Source organism: Apis laboriosa, unplaced genomic scaffold, assembly GCF_014066325.1.
Source record: "Apis laboriosa isolate Shangri-la unplaced genomic scaffold, ASM1406632v1 scaffold34_cov151, whole genome shotgun sequence".
NCBI lineage: Eukaryota > Metazoa > Arthropoda > Insecta > Hymenoptera > Apidae > Apis > Apis laboriosa.
The window spans coordinates 1,121,564-1,143,026 of record NW_025222928.1 but is presented as its reverse complement, the minus strand read 5'-3'; the positions used below and the strand labels follow the sequence as shown (position 1 = coordinate 1,143,026).

At 32.6% G+C, this 21,463-nt stretch overlaps 2 protein-coding genes across 2 annotated transcripts; one reads left to right on the top strand and one right to left on the bottom strand.

The window, feature by feature from the left end:
• The first annotated feature begins 8,163 nt into the window (after nt 1-8,163).
• LOC122715180 lies at nt 8,164-10,194 on the top strand. The gene is made up of 2 exons (XM_043937145.1): nt 8,164-8,740; nt 8,846-10,194. Exons 1-2 carry the CDS (start codon nt 8,164-8,166, stop codon nt 10,192-10,194), a joined length of 1,926 nt encoding a protein of 641 aa, XP_043793080.1.
• Nucleotides 10,195-15,376: 5,182 nt separating this feature from the next.
• LOC122715117 lies at nt 15,377-18,629 on the bottom strand. The gene is made up of 4 exons (XM_043937040.1): nt 17,398-18,629; nt 16,471-16,808; nt 16,111-16,374; nt 15,377-15,621 (listed from the first exon to the last, which is right to left on the bottom strand). The coding sequence occupies exons 1-4, from the start codon at nt 18,627-18,629 to the stop codon at nt 15,377-15,379; spliced, it is 2,079 nt and encodes a 692-aa protein (XP_043792975.1).
• Nucleotides 18,630-21,463: the final 2,834 nt, after the last annotated feature.

Below are 21,463 nucleotides of genomic sequence, written 5' to 3'. Positions count from 1 at the left end.
AAAATAAACCATCGTTTCCTTCAGGTCTCGTTGACTTGATTTTCGGAGGAAGAAAGACGGCTGGAAAGCTCGAAAGATTATGAACTATTATTCTTATGTCCCATGTGAATAACATTACATGTGAAATATTATTTCGCTTAATTGCAATTTTTTCGATGATTCCGCATGATGAATTAGTCAACTGAGTAACATGCACAATCAAAAAATATCGTAATTCGTGTTATTTGTTGATTCTGAAACTTTGATTTCTTGGAAGATATAAAATATCAATGTAATGATAACGTAAAACAACTATTTTCTGTCATAATTTATATTGAATTATGTTTCAAGTAAAGAAGTAGAACAAATTGATGAGCTTTTAGACAAATAAAAAGATTATTACCTGTACTATAATAATTGAATTTCTATGTATTATTCTATTATCTTTATTTTGATTAATTTTTTAATTTTTTAACGAAATCTTCGGTTCTTTAGAAAATTATATAAATAGAAAATCATCTATTCTTAAAATTAAAAAATTTGGCCCAAAAATAATAAGACCAAAGAATAAGTATATGATATAATAAGTAATATGAAAGAAAAAAAAAATATTTTTATAAAGAATAAAAATATCGTTGTTATTTTTATTAATTTTTCATTTTTATTTCGTTTTTCTATTTTCTATGATAAAAACATATTTTTTGCGCACTATTTTTCAAGTAACAGAAATAAAATTTAACTCTTGAATGAAGAATAGAGTATAACAAACTGTGGATATGGAAAATTAGTTATTTATAGAAATTGCGTCCGATTTATTAAAGTAAGTCAAATTTTCTATTATAAATATACATGTTCTATTGGATTGTTTTACAATTTCGAGATTGATAAATTCGAATACAAGTATTGTTAAATAATAAAATTTTTTTATTGAATTCTTAAGAGGAAAACTCTTTTGTATAAGAAATAATGCAATAAATAAAAAAAAAAAATAAATTGGAAATATTAATGTGGAAAAATATAAATCTATTCATCATTGAAATTAACAAAGTTAAGAGAAATGAAATTTAAAATGAATTTTGTTGAAAATATTTATACGTAACATAAATATTACATTAGAATAAAATATATAATATAGCATTATATATAACCTTCTAAAAAATTTAAATGTTATTAGATATTTTATGTCAATTGCAAACATATTTTCAAAACTCGAACAAATTTAATTTTTATATATGCAACATATAGACATATATATATCATATATTGGCATGAAATATTATTCTTATGTGGAAATCAAAAATACTATAACCAAATCCAATAAAAATTAATATACAATTAATTATTTCCTATGTTTTTTATTATTTATCTAAAATAAAAAAAATCTATATATATATGCAATGTAAATTATATATATTAACATTCTCATAACTATACAAGTGTTTATATTTGCCATTATAATTTATGAAGTAAGACAAGGAGAGTAAATAGCGAGAAAAGGATAGAGATAGGATAAAAATATGGAAATCAGCGCCATCTTCAGTGTGCCGCAAATGAAACACATAAAAAAAGGACAGAAAATAAAAGAAGAAGGATAGAAGATAAAGAAATGTCCACTAGCGCCATCTCTTTGAAAAACGCTCAAACTTGATGTCAGAACCATGCAAAAATCTTAAGCAGTGTCGCCATCTCTCCGAAAAATGCTGAAACTTGATGCTAGAAAATTTATCTAAAGACCTTAACCAGTGTCGCCATCTCTTTGAAAAACGCTCAAACTTGATGTCAGAACCATGCAAAAACCATAAGCAGTGTCGCCATCTCTCCGAAAAATGCTGAAACTTGATGCTAGAAAATTTATCTAAAGACCTTAACCAGTGTCGCCATCTCTTTGAAAAACGCTCAAACTTGATGTCAGAACTATGCAAAGACCTTAACCAGTGTCGCCATCTCTTTGAAAAACGCTCAAACTTGATGTCAGAAAGTTTATTTAAAGACTTTAACCAGTAACGCCATCTCTTCGAAAAACACTCAAACTTGATGTCAGAACCATGCAAAGACCTTAATCAGTGTCGCCATCTCTTTGAAAAATGCTGAAACTTAATGTTAGAAAGTTTATTTAAAGACTTTAATCAGTAACGCCATCTCTTTGAAGAACGGTCAAACTTAACATTCCTTAATATTCGAGAGATGGCGCTAGTAGAAAATTCTTATATATCTCTGTCCTTCTTCCACTATTTTCTGTCCTTTATTTTTGTGTTTCATTTGCGGCACTCTGAAGATGGCGCTGATTTCCATATTTTTATACTATCTCTGTCCTTTTCTCACTATTTACTCTCCTTGTCTTACTTCATAAATTCTAATGACAAATATTATAACACTTATGACAGTAAAATTATGAATCGAAAATTCAAGATTTTTTTAATAAAGGGAAAGAAAGAAGAAATAATTGTCTGTATATTTTTATATATGCTACGTATTTATTATTATACGTATTCTATGTACTAAATTCATAAAATATACATATATATATTTTTGTAATTTTATATGATGTACATATATTTTCTATTTCTTAATATAATTCCTGATAATATGATAACTTAAAAACTTAAAAAGATATATATTTAAAAATTAAGTATAATACAAGAATGAATATATATAGGAATGATATATATCAAATTATATAATCAGATTTAAATGATTAAATATTAAAATGATTGAAAATTGTTTTATTTTCGAAAATATAACAGTTTGAAAAGTAAGTATGTAAAAGATAAGCGTGTCTCTAAAATTAAGAAAACTGTTGAAAAAATATAACGTAAAAAGTATAATGTATAAATCTATTCGTTATTATAGGAATTCTTAAGCTCGTGAAATCCCCAGACAACTGTGAACGCGAATGAGATATCCATGCGGCGTTGAAACGACCTTGCATCGATCGGATCGATTCTCAAATATTTGCCATAATATACTTGTTCCGAATTTTCATTCTCTCTTTCTATTCTCCGAATTCGAAAATTCTGAATCGATTCGATCTGAATTGAATTGTTATCCATTGAAATTGATAGCGCATCGATATCGTTATCGTTGATAACGATCGTCCCTTTGACATCTTGTACCACGATTTTCCAATCGTCCCTGTATCTGATTAAAATCCTGAACGATTATGTAGAACCATGCGATTCGTCATGTCCCATCTGCTATTCGACGATGATGATGAATTAAACATTAATGGTATGGCGTTTCATTTCTATATTTTATTATAGATTTTTCCCTTAACACATACGATCGTTTCGTTTTAATTTATATTCGCATATAATTCTCCCATATTTTTCTGTAAAAAAAGAAAAAAAAGGAATTTTTATCAGAGGAAACATGATGTATATACGTAACGTATAATAATATTTTATTTTTAAAAAAGCGAATCAAGATTTGGTTGAAAGAAATCTGTCGCAACGAATGATAAAAAATGTATAAACTTTACAAATATAAAATATACGAATTTTTAATACCTCTTTAAATCTCTTTTTAATACGGCTGTATTAAAAATTGTTATTAATATTTGAAAATTATCATGGGACATCATTTTTCTTTGCTAAGAATAATTTCCACAGAAAAAAAAGAAAAAAATAATGAAATACAAATTGAGATCTATAATATAATATAATCTGGCGATGGTTTATTAAAAAATAAATAAATAAATAAATAAATTACGAATATATTCCATAGCTCTTCTTTCTATCATAGTAATCGTCTGTCCAATTCAACTTCAACGATTGGGATCTCCATCGTTCTACACATCAATAGCACATCCTCTGCACTTCCAACGAAACTAATACATATCTATTAAAACGTAATTCGTTCGAGAAACGAATGGAGAAAGATAATATTTACTATCCGTATATATCGATTTAATACTCATCGATCTTGCATTTTATAATAATATTTTCTCTCCGTTTATAAGAAAGAAGATTCATCGTTCGTATTAATATCCGCATTTCCTCTTCCCTTCCATCTTCTTCCATCTTGATTCTACCTCGACTCTCTTTGTTCCGTGTTTCAGTTTATAATACACTTTGTACTTGGCGAAAGTTTGACAAAGTTTGTCGCGGGGAAATATGAATTTGTCGTGCGTTAAAAGAGAGACGTTAAAAAAGAAATTTGATAAAATTCTCGTAATTTTAGAATATTCGAAAATCTTGAAATCTTTTCAAAGTAAAAACTTATCTTTCCTTCCTTCGTCGAGCACCGTATAATCCGAATAATGGGGTCGAGTATTTATGATAAAAAAAAAAAAAAAAAAANAAAAAAAAAAAAAAAAAATAATAATAATAATAATAACAATAATAATAACCAGCATTATTATTACCTCGAACCGTTTAAAACGAAATTGCAACTTTAGATGAGATTTTATTGAAAAACTTTTCCATTTGAATCATCCTATAGGTCACTGTTATTGGGAATCATGCTATCAGGGAAATACTAATGGGAATAGTAAAGAGATTACAAGTTTAAATTAGATTCTGTAATATGACTCGAAAATTCTTCCATTTGAATTATTCCACGAATCACTGCGTTCCGGTAATAATAATTACAAATCGATATGCAAATTTCCGCCCCTTAAATTGCATCACGGATCACACGGATCGTTCTAAATAATTACTTAATAGCTTCTCAAACAACCTCTTCGAGATATCGCAGAAAAAAAAAAAAATAGATTCGAAAGTTTATTCTCGAAATTTTCGAAATCCAAAAAACGTAAAAATCACTTTCTTCTTTTTTCTTTTTTAAAGAATTACCCATTTTAACAAGAATTAAAATTTAAAAATTATTGGAGAAATTGTTCCCAAAACTCGAAAATAAATCGTGGACAGGGATGGAATCAACCAGGGATCCTTCCAATGTATTGCAAATATTTACATCAATCCCTTTTAACGATAACAATAATCTTTCTTTCGAATATGAGCTCCACCCGTAAATATCCTTAAGCGCTTTAGCCCTCGAATGCAAATAACACGCGCTACGTAGAAGCGTCAACGCCATGGAAATAGGCAATCATGCCTTGTTTACTCCGTATCCCTATTTATCCATCGTCTTTTCGAGACAATTCACCCACCCTCGTTCGATCAAAAACTTGGTTGGCTTGATTATCCCAGTCCTCCTCGATCGTGCGTGTCCCTTGTTTGCGTTTCCAATCGTATAGAGCTCTCGTATTTTCTTCGAATTCGAATCACGCGCGCACGAGAGAAACAGGGCAGGATCGGGACACTCAAGGATTGTCGAAATATATCGAAATTTATCTCGGGGAAAAATTTGTATTTAAATCGGTCAACGTGACCAAGTTTATGATTAGGTTTCGAATTAAATTGGGGCCAAAAAAAAAAAAAAAAAAACACGTGGACTGTGTAATCCATTTTCTGGAAGAAACGGAGAATTGTTATTCTGGGATTAAAAAAGAAAAAAAGGAAAAAAGGGATCCGGTTAATAAAATTCATATTGAATCATCGCGAGGACGAAAATTTTTGTTGTTAATGTTAAGGAGGGAAGGTTTTGAGGGAGATAATGGAGGATGAGATAAGGGTAAAGAAAGATTCTTTTTTTTTTTTCTTTTTGAGAAAATGAATACGGGAAGGAATAAAAATAAAATCTGAAAAATTGAAAATGTTCGATATTAACGCGTACACGATGTTATATATTTAGAATACGTAGAATTATTATGTAAAAACCCGATTATTGTTGTTTATGAGCTGTCGATTAATAATGTCGAGCGATTATTTCATACCAGTCTCTCTCTAATTTTTAAACGAGCCAATATATTTCACACTCGTACACCGGTTACTTTGATCGATGAGATATTTAATTACTACGGATTATTCAGCGAATTTTGCCGTATTAAATTCCATTTAAGCACGGTTAAAGAAGTGACATGCAGCGATTCAAATTAAATTTAATTACTCTCTTGTCATTCCCTTGTATTCTTTAATTAAAATCCGTATATCTCTTAGAATTGGTAGGGCGAGTAGAGGTTGGGAAGGTTTAATTAATTTTTATTAAATTTATTATTAAGGTTAAGGTTAAGTATCTGCAAATATTTCCCAATCATTAAACGAAATCGTTCAATTTTCAAGAGATGAGGAAATAAAAAAAATTAATTAAACGAAAGTATCTTACCCGAATTAACGATGATACAATAATGACAGTTGGGAAGAATGAAAGGGAAAAAATATAAGAGAAAGAGAGAGAGAGAGAGAGAGAGAGAGAGAGAATTCTTGACAAATATCCTATGGAAACGAGCGAGATAATATTCTACTTTCGAACTTAATGATCTGTCGAAGCGTGGCAAATGAGAGGGGAAATGCTTGCCCGATTTTCTCGAGATAAACACAGCAGGCAGAAATAAACGGATGAAAATCGTATAAAACCTTTCCACCCTGTCACAATAAAGTTAGCAAAATTTAGTTAGACGCAAATCTGTGTTTCGAAAGTGAAAAAAAAATTGGAGAGAAAAAAAGGATACGAAGATTCTTTTTTTTTTTTTTCGATCTTCTTTCATTCGTGTTTCATTTTCAACCTTTTACCACTTTTCTCGATTATCCTTTAAACGGAATAATTGTTACGTAACGTCTCGCGTTAATGCAAAGGAGTATAACTGCTCGATTTTTCACTTTTCTCTTTCCCCTCTTTTACCCCTCTTGAATCACCCACGTTCACGCACGTTCGATGGTTGATTGAACGAGAAAAAGATAATTAATCGAACGAATAAGGAGAAAGAAAGGAGGGGGGGGAAGGGGAAGAGCAAATGCACGCGTTTATTTCATCGAACGTTTCTTTCACTCCAGTCATGTTTTTTTCTTTATTTTTTTTTTTTTTTTTTTTTTTTTGCATCTACACCGTCGATCATTTTTTTCCCCTCTCGTTTTTCACATTTTCATTCGATATTTATCACGTTTGATCGAGCGAGTGGAGAAAAAAAAAAGGGAGGGGGGGGGGAAAAAATATAATATAATTCGATTCTCGTGTTTGATATCGGATAATAACCGATGATTTAAAATAAGATAGATCTCTTCATTTTTTTCAAGATAATTCTATATTCATTCTTGACAAACGTGGATACGTTGATTATCGTGGATACACGTCAAATTGAATTACGTATGTATTACGGAAGAAAAAAAATATAGAAATCGTTCAAACAACGTCCCTTCTTCGATTCAACTCGATATCATTTAAAGGCGATTAAAAAAAATTTTCCAGAAAAGTTTTAAAGGAGGTTACGAGGTAACGATCACTTCTTTTTAAAAACTTTTATTTTCCCGCCATTTTTCACGAAACGACTCGCGTGACCTAAGAAATCAACGAATAAGTCGTTCATCATCGTTTTTCGCATCGTCAACTTCGGGGAAAAATTAGAAATAACTGTAATCAGCGGTGTAAAATGGTCGCATTTATCGATCCGGTTCGTCGTATAGGATGATTTACGATACGATTCACCGCTCGGATATCTTTTTACTAGCTAACCTAAATCATTATAATCACAAGTTTTCAATCTTTTCGATTTTAATCTTCGATCACCTTTCCTCCTATAGGAACTTCATTTTTTCCTATATATGAACAGGCGCACACGAATATTCTCGCTCCGGGTTTTGAGAAACAACTTGCATATCCTATCCAGTTCTTCGCGTTACCTCTTCGCTTGCCGAACCGTAGTCCTTCCTCTCTCTTCTTTTTTCTTTTTCTCTCTTTCTCTTTGGAATTAATAATTAACGATCCACGATTTGTACACATCGGTAACAAATGATCGTTGTGGAATATAATTAATCGACGATCTAATCGTTATAAATAACGAAGAAAAGTATTAATAGAACAAAAGTTTTCTAATCTTACCTGTAACAAATGATCGTTCGTAATACCGTTATAAAAGAAATTTTAAAATAGAAATTTTCACATTGGTTGGACAAGTTGAATTCACTTCGGAAGTGGCGGAGTTTATTAAAATCAACTCGATCGAAATCGATTTCTTCCATCTTTGAAGTAATCAACCAGCTGGAACTCCCTTCCAATCTCCTTAAAAAAAAAAAAAAAAAAAAAAAAAAGAAAAGTAAAAAAAAAGCAAGGGATGAGATCGATAAGAAACGAGAATCGCAACGAGACACGAGAGAGATGCGTCTGATATACGTTTTCTTCCTCGCCTTGATGAAACCTTGCTCTTCGACGAGGCACTCCTGGTTCCACGATAAATTCGAGAATATCGAGAATAACCACTTATCCGGGCGAAAGATTGAGAATCTCGGGCTGGTGTTGAATTTTATTCGCCAATCCCCCGAGTTCCAACCCCTCACCATCTCCGTCATATTGACGAAATTTCAATCGGCCCCCATCGAAGCTGTTCTCCGATATATCAGAGAGAATTCGATCCAGACGTATAAAGTGAGCACCACGGGGGCACCTGTTAAATCCTGTTGTTGGAAGAACAACGAATTGGAAGGAATCACTTGGTTATTCACGATCGACCATTTCGACGTCATCCTCGTTTATCGGGAATGGCACGTTTGGAACGCGAATAATCAATACTTGATCGTGTTCACGGGGAGATCACCGATAGGGATCGCACTCTGGAGGGATATTTTCAAAACGTTGTGGAGGCGGTATCACGCTTACAGAGTGATAGTCGTCTCGGCCGATGACGATTTTCGTTGCATGCTCAGGTATAAACCTTTCGAGAGGTACGAGGAGGGGTACGGTGTCGTGTACAAAACGTGTTTGGGTGAAGGTTCGAGGGTTCAAGGGGGAAGGTTCAACAACGATTCGCGATCTAGCTCGCGAAACGGAGGAGAATCGGAGGGTTGGGGTGAGATTCTGGAAGCTGGGCAAGGAGGGGGTGCGAGGAGGGTGCTGTTCGAAAATTTTCAAAATTTGAATAATTATCCCGTGAACGTGTCGGTGTTCGAATCTATACTTATGAAAATTTCGTACGATCGCCGGAACAGATTGAAACTGGATAAAATAGACGCGAAAGCGTTATTCGTTCTCGAGAAGGCTATGCGCGCTAGCTTCAACATCAAAGCGGTGAGGAAGAGAAACATCAAGCGAGATCCATTCTCGTTCCTGATCAAGGACATAGAGGGTGGTATAACCGACATGTGCATCACGGGATTTTTCGTCAAGACTTACGACCGTTTTCAAAAGTTTCAATTCACACCCTCGATGTACGAGGACAAGATATGCTTCGTGATGACCAATTACGGCTTCATACCGAACATGTACGTGTTCTTCTTCCCTTTTCGAGCCCACTTGTGGCTCGTGTTGATAATGTACAACGTCGTGATCACGTTGTTATGGCGGTTTGTAAGGTATCTAAGCTCGTCGTTCCGACGTCGGCCGCCATCTTTCTCGAATAATCATCGTCGAGGTACGAGGATTATCGAGAAAAGAACGAAGATTACACGTGTTCGAGGGGAATCCGTTTGGGATTCCGTCGGGGGAAAGCCACCGGAAATTCCTCGGATAGTGGAAAAATTCTTCGCTTTCTTCGAATACCTTTGCTATCCTATACGGGACAGTGAATACACGGCCGAAAGAGCTCTGTTGACCGGCATACTTTTCTTCAATCTGATTATAAGCGGTTTGTATCAAAGTTTCCTGGTTTCAAGCTTGAACAAACCTTTCCATTATTATCAGTATCGCACCGTGGACGAGGTGGTGAGATCCGGGAAGACGATGATCACCAAGTACGAGAACTTGAAGCAAGCGTTCGTTGGCTCCGACCTGTGGGAGAAAATTCAAGTGATCGAGTTTCAACGATCGACGAAAAATATCGTGTTGGCCGAGGATAAGATCTCGATGACCAGATTGTACAATATGCAACTATTACCTCACAGATATTACAACGATCGTGAAAAATCTTCGTTGTACATGGTGGACGAGTGCGCGATGACTTATAGAATTTCTTACATTTTGAAATTGCATTCACCGTACGCAGAAAGGGTTAATTTCGTGTTGTTGAGAATGGCGGAGGCAGGGCTGCCCGAACACTGGATAGACGAGATGAAGTACTTCGTTACGTTATATAACAAAGGAGGGACGGAAGATTTCGTGAAAATACACAAGTTGTCCCTCGGCTATTACGTCTTGGCTTTTTTATTGTTGTTCATCGGTCTGCTTTTGTCCACCTTGATATTCTTTTGCGAATTACAAGCCGCGAAACGGAATAAAAAGAGACGTTAGAAATGTTTAAAATGAAAAGAGTTTATATTTTTCTTTCTTTCTTTCTTTCTTTCTTTCTTTCTTTTTTTTTAGCGGGAAATTTAAATTGATGAATTTAAATCACTGGCAATTTTAAACGCGTTGTGCAATAAAGAAGTTTTATCGTTGTAACGTTTCTTGGAAATTTTTCCACGCGAATTTATTCGAACTTTGTTCCCAAGTTTTAATTTTTTTTCATGGACGACGAGAGAAAGAATTTTTTAATATTCTTTTCGTCTCCTTTCGTTCGTTTTTCCTTAACACGCCTCTTTGGTTTATTTCAACTGAAAATCGTTAAATCGGAATATCTGAGAGCGGGGCAGCTGGTTATCATCTGCCGAATCAACGATGATTAGTTATTTTCACTTGAATCCTTTTCCTTGCCGCTGAAACACGCGCGGCCTTATTTATTATTAAATTCAATTCGTCCACTTGACACGATACGAAAAAAAAAAAAAAGAGGAGCTTTGTTTGATTTAAAAAAAGAAAATTTATACGTTTTTCATTATTAATGAAGAAACAAGAAAAATATATTAAATAAAAATATATAATATAATTAAATAAAAATAAAAAAAAAATTACTACGTTGCTTTTATTTTAATAAAATCGAAAACGATTTGAATAACAATAATAATAAAATTATTAATTACTTATTCATCTTATGAAGGTTGATTAATTATTAAACCACAATTTTATAATAAATCTGATAAATTATTAATGCGAGATAATTAATAATGTACATTAAAAACAAATCGATATTTGGATGTAAAGAATAAATTATAAATCAAACTATTTTGAATTTCGATAAAATTACCTAAACAGGACTTGTACCTCGAATTAATATTCAAAGCACGTATTTCATTTCTTCGAAGAAGATGCTTCACCAAATGCGATTAAGTTGTACCTGTTTGTGTTACGAAAGTATTTGTTTTTTTCGTGGAAACGATTGAATCTTATCACAAATCAACTTAACAATAAGACCACAAGAAATGTATTTTTCTTGAAAAAAATATTCCTTTTCAAAAAATCCGCGCAATAATTATGTTAAATTCTGTTTTTTCATAACAATAATAATTTTTCTTCGTTTCTTTGTAAATAAATTTATAAAAATATCTATCGATTTGAATGATTAAAAATTATATAAATCTCATTATTTATTTTTCGAATAGGATCTCTAATTTTTAGTTCTTTTTTAATTCGTGTAAAAATACAATTGAAATTACGCACAGGTGGAATTTTGAAAATACTTTCTTCCTTCCTTTTCCTTCAGAGTTGGTCGGTAAATGAGAAAATTTATATTACGGAGAATAATTATTAATATTAGCGGTGAAAGACAGAAGAAAGAATAATCTGGAATTATTCTTAACGAAAATTTTAAACAATAGAAAATTTTTTGAAAATTGTCTCTTGATTTCTTTTCTTTTCTAAATGTTATATCATACGTCGAATAATTGATCAAATTGCTTCTTAACAAAGATATTAAAGATATTTTTATTATAAAATTAAATCGTTCGTAATTTTGAAGATAAATTAATCATTCAATATTAATATATTTGCAGAAACTTTTATCTAAACGTTTAAAAGTTCTCCATGTTTAATAATACGTGTATGAAACTTTTATATAGACATTATATACAACAAATGGAAAAATATATATTTATAATAGAGAAAAAGTATCGATATTTGATATACTTTATGTAAAAATAAAAATACAAAATTACCGATACAACAATAATTTCAATAGAAAAATTTAAATATTTAAATTTTTATTAAATTCTAAAGATTTGTATCGGAAATAGAAAGCGTCCTTTCGATTTTTAATATAGTTTTATATCGTCCTACGGTTGAGGGTATAACGTAATAAAAATTCCTGTCACTACAAAACGAATGAAACGTCAAATATTAAGAGTATCGCAGAACGAATGATTATTTTTTTGTACAAATTATCTGCTATTATATCAAACAGTGGTTCTGTCTTTGGAGAAACGAATGTTGTCCTTTGAGTAGTGTCAAGCGGATATACGTGATTATATTTGTGACGTTTTAGTAAATTTTAGATATAATGCTTTGAGAATTACGAAATTACGATGAGACCGCATTCCGTCCAAGATAGATCAGATGAAATTGCTATTCCTAGCGATGTGGACATTATGTTAATGAAAATTTTCCATTATGATCGTGAAATTATGATCGTCTTTTGCAAGAACGAAATTCTTCTCTTTATCGTCCGATCGTCTGTGTAATGTGTCTTGACAACGATTATATCGAAAAGTTAGAATTTTCCACATTATACGTATAATCTAATGTATCACTATAAAAAAAAAATCATAAAATTTAGGGAGAAAAAAATGAAGAATAAAAAAAAAATTATTCTCGATTTTACTTTTTTATTGACAAACGACGAAAATATCCGATGGACATCAGCAAACCTTTCTACGCGAACGAATGAAGAGTAACTCAAATAACAAGGAGCACAGTGATCTTCAAACGCAACGATATTTATCGTCTTCTAAATTTAATCAACTAGATAACGAGGTATTAACACATGCATACATAACAATATTGAAATAATATTTATAATACTTTACCTATTTACTGTCCATCCTATAAAATATAAAACCGTGAAATATATCTATATTATCAATTCTTTGTATTATAACAACAAATCGATTATAAAATTAAAATTACAAAAAAAATCACGAATAACACTTCAAACACTTGTATAAAAAACAGAAAAAGAAACTGAAAATTTGTCGATCAAAATCTACTCGAGAAACAGTGGAAACCATACCATTGAAATTGCTTTTTGTTTCATCCCGATATCTCGATTGGTTGCCGAGATATAAGGATTTGTAATTTCTATAGCGCTTGAGACGGTGCAGAAATTATGAATGGGCCCGCGATCCAATGACCTATATTTTTTCCTCGAATTACGTACTACGTTCGTAAGGTATCTAAGAAACGCGTCTGTCGCTTGTCTGCAATTTGGGACAGGTCAGTTAGACGAGGCGCGAGCGAGAGATCCGAGTAAGCGACAAGGACGGAGATGGTAAATGGTTAAAAATTACCCTTCTCTTTACACGACGATATCTCGAGAACCGGAAGTCGTATCGGGATAAACGAAAAGGCATTTTAAAGGGCAAGGTTCCGCGCTTCTGATGAGCTTTCATTCGTTGACCGGAAGTGACTATCTTCGGAGTTATAACGGTTTAAAGTTTTCTTAATTTTAATCGAGATTTAAACGAGTTTTCGAGATTAAAACATTTAAATTATGCGATTTAGATACGTTTATTTTTGAAAAAAATATTACTTATAAGGATATAATCATTTTTTGTAACCTTTTTTTCTATAATTTATATAGGAAATAAATTGGTGAATTTGAGGATCACTGATATGTCCTACGTTCGTTCATTCGTGTCAGAGATTTGTTCGTGTCCAGGAGTATTTTTGTCGATTTTCAATTGTCAATAAAAAATAAAATTGAAAATTCAACTTTTTTTCTATCGTTGAATATTACTTTGAAGAATAATATCATATATTTGAAGAATCACGTCTCAAGTTTTTGAACATATGTAACCAAACACTCTGTGTATTGGTTTATTGTATGGAAAAAAATCGATATACAGTACATGGACCTTGTCGACTGAGATTTGCGATGCGCACACAGTGGACACGTTAAACATGCTCCATTCTTTTTCAAAATCTCGAGAGATAAAATCAGACAAAACGATCCATCGTTCCATAACGAACTCTAATACGCTTTTAATATATCGTGAAAAATATTCTCCAAAACAGCATCTTTTTGCTATTCATATCGTTCTTACATGTACATGTACACACGAGAAATTTTCTTCTATTCCTTTTTCATCGAAAAATTGTGCAAAGAAAAAACGGATCGCAGAAAAAGGTTGATGGCGTTGAAATCGATTGCGTTTAGTTTTTAACGATCTGAAAGTGCTCGTGAATATTTATAGCGAGAGAAAAAAAAATATTATATTTTTATCCATCAAAGTGTAAAAACTGTTACTATAAAATTTGAAAAATTAAAAATCTAAAAAAAGTTTAAAAGTTGGATCTAAGTGTATTAAGAGTGTATACGAAGTTAACCATTAATTAATCCGGATAAATAGTAATTTTAGCTTTTAGATAGGATTTACGTTTCCTTTTTATTCCTTTATTTAGGCAAAATTACGTAAAACTTAATATATTATTATTACTTCGAATGAATTTCTTCTCTTTCTCTTATTCGATGGAATAACTTTCAGGAATCGTCATTGAAATTAACTTTTGAATAGAATAATTTTTAACTTTATCTGTAATTCTTAAATAAAAATTCTTCGCGTGTCAAGATAATAAAAGAAAAAAAAAAGTATCATTAAAAAATGATATTACGTTGGCAAAAGATGCAAAGCCTATTAAATTTAGCATGGAACAAGAATGATTTAAGTTTAATTTTCTGGAAAAGATATTTCCACAGGGGATGTATAAATATGTATTATCGTGAAAATCCACGTAGAATGAGATGACCAGTCGATTTCGATTCGTAATTCTCGGAACGATTTCCTACTTTTATAATGAATGAATGCGATCGGAGAATTTCTTTTGGATTTTGTTAAATTCAGAATAAATCCTGTTTACAGAAATTTAAAAAATTAATTACAATTACACGTTGCCAAAGAGAAATATTTCTCTCTATAAATTGATCGAATCATTATGTGATTCATTATTTGATTTATTTTAATCAAAATTTTCACCATGTGTAAATATAACAAAATTTCGTTCAAATTATATTCGCATAATAAATATTATTATATATAAAAATCGAATTAAGATAAATATCATTTTTGATATTATAATTTTTATATTTCTAAGATATACGTTTTAAGATTATTCAAAAATGAAGATTATAAAAATTGTTCGTCAAAAGCTGTATTATCGAGAACAATTTCGTTTCTTATCTATATATATTCTTTCTAAAAGACAAAAAAATATGAAATGACGCGTTTTTTTTTTTTTAAATTTTCACGTCCCATTTACTTTGCTTCACCCTTTGGTGGTGAAAGGGAAAAGGAATGACACGTTGGAGACACAATGATTTCCACTTCAGTTATCGCTTTTTACATTCATTTCGAACATCCCTTTGAGCAAACGGGCTTAACCAACGTCAAACGTTGTTTTGCCGATATTCGTAGATGAATACGATTACGCTGGTGGCCAGTCCAAGGTACAATATCCCGAAAGGGATAAACAAATGTCGAATCGTGATCTTTCGATGTATCGACGAGTCATCGAGCGTCATCATCTCTTTCCGTTTTAACGATTGGTACATGGCTTGGTACCAAATCTTATAGAAACCACCATTGTTCAACCTGAGAAGGATGGTGTTTATACGTCTTCCGAAAGGTGATCCTGAAATTGCATTTTCCGATTCAACACTTGAAGAATATTTTTATTTACGAATTTTACAAGAGTAGCAACAAATAATGAAATATTTATATAAAAATATAAATATATATATTATAATATTTATATATATATATATAAAAGGAAAATAATTTTAGACACTTTATCGATTAAATTCTGAAGGCGAAAAAATGTTCGATATTTTATAAAGAAAATACCTAGTTGGATTCTGTGCATTTTTAAGGATTTGACGAAATACGTGTAGATGCAATAGAATGTGATGAAACGAGGATTCGAGTTAAGAATGGTTAAAAAGAAAGTAGAACAAAACAATTATACATAGTCAAGTAAATTATGAGGTTGTCAGTGGAGAAATAAAACAAGTTAGTCGTGTTTACTTGACTAGTAGGTTGAGACAATTATGGCTGGAATAAAATGATAAAACAATGATAATCAAATGATCGAATAAAATAAAGTTACGGGTAATTTCATTACCTTTCTTCATCACATTGGCTATGATGTAATCCTTTGGACACTCTTTGACGACGTGCAACGTTTTCCTCTGGTATTCGTCGTATTTCAACGGGAGGGTTGCGATTCGGTGAAGATAGCCAGCATCCCTCACCTCGAACAACCTTCTATGAACTTCCGATCTGTTCGCGTATTCCAATCTCTCGTGAAGCCGTTTAATCAACGGTGATGTTACATCGGTGAACGCGTCGCTTATGACATCTTTGGCGTCGGTTAAAATCGTGATCCCTACGAATAAATTAAATCAGAAGGAATAAAAATTCCACTTACAACGGGGATAAAAAAAAAAAAGAAAGAAAAGTAATCGAGACGTGAAGTAAGAACCGCTTTTCTCCAACTGTTCCAACGTGTTAATGTCTTCGTAGTACATTCGTTTGCTGAAACTGGAGGCAAGTTGAGATGTGATTATTCCATTGAGGATCAAACTGAGAAGTAGACTGCATAACAGCAACAATCTCTCCGGGAACCATGGTTGACCCAATTTAAAGGGTTGCATAAGCTGAAATACCACCTTCATTAAATACCGTGCCAACGTTATCAGAAGGGACAAAGAGGCTCGATCGAATCGTTTCGAGTCGTTTTTCTTCGTATTGGATGCCATCGGTCCGACGTTTTCTGATCCATCGAACAGGAAAAAGTTGTTAGCAAAACGAGGATATTTCCTGGAATAAAAATCATTCTTGTATTCGTTGTGCAAAGATTCGCGTAATAAGATTTGCGAAAATGTATGAAGAGAAGAAGAGAGGTAAAAATAAACAGCTCTTTTTATTACAAACATTTAGTGAAAATTTTATCGAAAACAGGATAGAGTTAAAATATTTAAAGAACTATGTTTCTTAAACAGAGTTGTCGCAAGTTGAATAAAATTAAATATTTTTTCGTCAAATATCAATAATTTAATAAGAAAATTCTCGAATTTTAAATATTCAAATTTCCACGATAAAAGCTCAACCCATTTTCTATTCGTATTAATTCCATCGTATATTTCTCTTCTACATACTTTGTGTAAATCCATATTTTTATTCAAACAATGGTTACGCAAATAAAATATTCCTCCTCCTCTCAAAACTCGACTCGATAATCCGTCATGATTTTTTTTTTTCTTTCGCTCTGATGAAATCTTTCAAAGGCGAAACCTGGTATTATATCATACGATATATATATATATATATATACCTGGTATTTCCATCGTTCACTCGCTCGTCTTCCTCGTACGATACCCCCTCGCCCGTTTCTCGAACAACGTTGAACACGACACCGTTTCGATCCTCGAGAAAATACGAGTCGGGAATATATTCGCAGCAGAAAAACGCCTGGCCGCTTTTCCTCACAGCCTCGAGCATATTTCGATACTTCTCGATCTTCAAGATTGTGTAAATCATAGCGATGACGAAATGGGCGGCGAACACGAGCAACCATGCCCTCCCCGTGAAGATCTTGACTATCACGAGATAATCGGGCAGGGGTGCAGCTTTCGGTATAAGAACGCACAATTTGTCACTCGTAATTGACGCGGTGAACTCAAGCTGCCTGGTCATATAATCCTTGACGAAGAATTGATTGAACGAGACGTCCGCAAAACCGTATACCAAGTGTCCAATTGTCCCGAAGAACGTGCCGTTCTCCTCCCAACCGAATCTATCCTTCGACTTGATCAGGGAACGCGTCACGTTCATCTTTTTGCAAACCTCTTCCAGATACTTGAAATCCAAACCGAAATATCTCCCCTCCTTGAAAGAGATCGTGCTCGTCTCGAAGATGGATATTTTCAACGGGTATCGTTCGAAGTCGATCCTCTCCTCCTCGAACAGATCGGACACGTCGGTGATGTTCGGCCCGTCGATCGATAGAAAACCACCCTCCTCGCTCGATTTATTGCAATACCGGTCGCAACCTCCGTCATACCTGGCGCGAAGCCTGTTGTAATCGAAAGGATCGTATCGGATCACTTTATCACCGGTGAACAGAAGCAGCTTGTACACCCTCCTCACCCTCCAAAGCCTCTCGAACGCCCACTGGCAGAATCGTTCCTGCTCGAACGAGCTGATGGACGAGCGCCCTTGCTCGCGAAGTATGTAGAAATTCTCCGGATGCCAGAACGAGATCAAATGGGGCGAGCTGAGGATATCTTTGAGATGGTCCACGGAGGAGAACAAGAGCAACACGCAATTTTCACTCTCTATCGTTCGATAATCGCGCCTTCTGTCCTTGTTTCTAAGAGATATTAGATGTTTCAAAGTAACCAGTTTGGTGGACACGTTTAAATCGATCAGCATTTCAGAGGGGATGTCGAGGGGGGGCCGTTGGAAGTCGTAATCGTCGAACACCACGGTCAGCATCTTCGTGTGACTGGTCCTGGCCCATTTTTCCAGGAAAGGGTATAGGTTGGAATAGCTGTCCGATTCGTCAGACTTGGATAATTTGCAGGCGACGTGGAAAAGGATGGTTAGAGGGAGCAGCGTCGTGAGAAGTAGCTTGGACATTGCTTTGAAAGAATCGTGTTCCCCACGAGTCACGTCCTGCGAACAGAATTGGATTTATTCGTGATAGAATTTTCGTTCGAGGAGGGCTCGAAAGAATCTCCAAAGTTTTCGATTCTTTGATGCGTAGGTGGAGATTCGATTTATTGTCGTATCGTATATTCTTATTGTCTCTTATTTCGTTATATATGGTTGTTGTGCGATACGGATGAAACAATTTTATGGAATAAGCAAATAATAATGTTCGTTTACTTACATTATATATCTTAGAATATTTTCTTAGTGTGGTTAATTTTAGTGAGAATGTTAACCTATAAGGTATTACAGTTAGGATCAGACGACAGGATTCGTAAAATTTTTCTTGTTAAATTTCATCTACTTACTTTAATTATTGGATTTTTTATTACTTTATGAAAGAGGATTTATTTAAAAATTTTATTAATAATATCGATTCCTTGTTTTAAACAAGTACAATTATTTTAAATCGCATTTATTATATTCGAAATAAATTTTGTTCCACTCGATATTTTAAATTAAAAAATTAGATTATTAAAGTTTCCTTTTAGTTTTAAATTATCGAAGAATTTTCGAATTTTTGAAGGATCGACTTGGTACGGTTTGATTGACTTTCAAAGTAACACAGGATTCGACAGGGTCGTGTCAAAAAATCTGGCGCGTCGAAATGTCGAATCCAGGACTAGGAGGAGTGACAAAAGCCAATTCAACAAGGTTTGAAATTTCTGGAGACCAAATTAATTCTCTCGATCCAATGAATTAGATACGAATTCCAAATTAGTTTGCCGAGTTGGCAACTTTAACAGTAAGCGACTTTTCTTCTTTTCGTTCAACGAAAAATCGTTAATTGAAAAATCCGCTTTTCACGCATTCCAGTTTGTATTTGGTAATCTATTTTTTTTTTTTTTTTTGGTTCAACATCTTCACACAAATACAGACGAATGAAACTGGAAAAATTGAACTATATATTTTCGTTCTTATTTTAAACTTATTTCTTTTACCTTTTAATTTATTTTATCGATATTTGTTCGATTCCTTTGATTATTCAAAGATTTACTATTGTACTTCAAATTTGAACGAAATGTTTTGTCATAGTTTTGTATTGGAATTAACCGATAATCGTTTTTAATATTCTTTCTAAGGCGATGATCTCCTTTCCACAAATTTGCCCAATTTGTTTAGAATTAATTAGAACAGGAACTAAGATGGATTTTACTTAAGATGGATTACTTTAGAAAAGGAAATCGTATTTCTAAAAAGATCTCATTTAACGTTATAATTTCTCCATAGGATTTACATAATTTTTATCCTTTCCTGTTAAATATTCTTCCAATATCGTTTTAATCAAAGTTGGAAGAAAAAAATTTTTTTTTCTTCTTCAAGAGATTTATTTGCAAACGATAAACATCGAGACGAAGACTCGGTAAAGAATAAAAGTTGTAATTTACTTATGATTGCGATAAAACTTTTTGTTTTATTCAACGAACGGGATTGAGATGACGCAACAAAGGGCGAATAATAAAACTTGTAATTACTTTCGAAGTAAAAAATTATTTCTAGTTTTCTGTTTGTTGTTGTTGAGAAAAAAGAAATTTTTTTTTTTTACAACTTACTCGCCAACAGTAAGGATTACAGTAGACTTTTCACCAAGAGGTGAAAAAGGTGAAAGCTTGTTAATCGTAACTTCGATAAGTATATTACTTAGGAGATCGGTGTCCTCCCCTCCCCCCCTCCCTAGACGTTTCACGTAACTTTCAAGGTTTTATGCTGGAAAATTAGCTTCTCAGTCGAGAACTTATGAGGATTGATGTAAAGTCCTTTAAGAAACATGGGAGGTACGCGAATGCCATTACATTTCGGCTTCTGAAAAAAAAAGAAAAAAAAAGTGTTATTTTCAATCCTGAAAGATTGATCAATCGTCAAAGTGAAATACAGGTCCGGTGTCGGTTTAACCTATTTCGTTGTTCCACCAGATTTATCTCTTGCACGATAGAGAGGAAAATTTTAAGTAAAATTCAATTTTGCGATAAAAAGAAACAGCGTAGGTACTAAATGTAACAATAAAAAGAAAATACCACTAATAAAAGGGAGATAGGAAGAGCAGTACTCGCAATAGGGACGTAATAAAAAGTAAGTATCTTGTTGGAACAGCGAAGGTAACCAGAGACGATTTCTTTCTATTTCGTTCTGTTGATAATTCGTATGCACGATGATACGAATTGCACGGCCCATTTTTCGAAGTAAATTCGATTTTTATAAATTTTTGAATTCAATTATAAAGGCATATCTTTTTGCAATATGAAACCAAAGTAAATGAAAAATTTTTATAATCTTCTCATAACGGTCCATTTTAGATGATTAAAGAATAATGAATTAGTTTTTACAAATATATTTTCTCTTTTCCATACTCTAGTATCATTTCGATTAAAATAATGTATAACTTTGAAACTATAAAAAAAATTGAAAACTATTTTTATTCATATATAGAGACAAACAAGATGCTTCTTAATTTACATTTAATTAAACATAATGCTACAAGCATAATCTTCAGTTTCCATTGTAATAAATTCTTCTAAATTTTAACGATTTAATTTTAACTTTTCTTTAAGTTAGAAATAATTCTCATACGTATGATGCATTATATATATATGTACAAATGTTAGTGCAATCACGAATACATCGTATAATAAATAAGTTTCTCAAGGATGATTAATACAAAATTCAAGAAAGTTTGAATTTTGCTTCTTACTCGAAGAAACTTTGTTTCTTCCTTATTTTACAGTATAATTTGTTCACCTTGAAAGTGCATCATATCCCTGGGC

What these genes read in the sequence shown, in the direction of transcription:
- LOC122715180 (XM_043937145.1), top strand. Translation starts at nt 8,164, where the DNA reads ATGAAACCTTGCTCTTCGACGAGGCACTCCTGGTTCCACGATAAATTC. An exon ending in CAAAACGTGTTTGGGTGAAG is followed by an intron (nt 8,741 to 8,845) that starts GTTCGAGGGTTC and finishes CTGGGCAAGGAG; the next exon opens with GGGGTGCGAGGAGGGTGCTG.
- LOC122715117 (XM_043937040.1), bottom strand. Translation starts at nt 18,629, where the DNA reads ATGTCCAAGCTACTTCTCACGACGCTGCTCCCTCTAACCATCCTTTTC. An exon ending in GAGGATCGAAACGGTGTCGT is followed by an intron (nt 16,809 to 17,397) that starts GTTCAACGTTGT and finishes TTTTTATTCCAG; the next exon opens with GAAATATCCTCGTTTTGCTA. An exon ending in AGCCAATGTGATGAAGAAAG is followed by an intron (nt 15,622 to 16,110) that starts GTAATGAAATTA and finishes ATGCAATTTCAG; the next exon opens with GATCACCTTTCGGAAGACGT.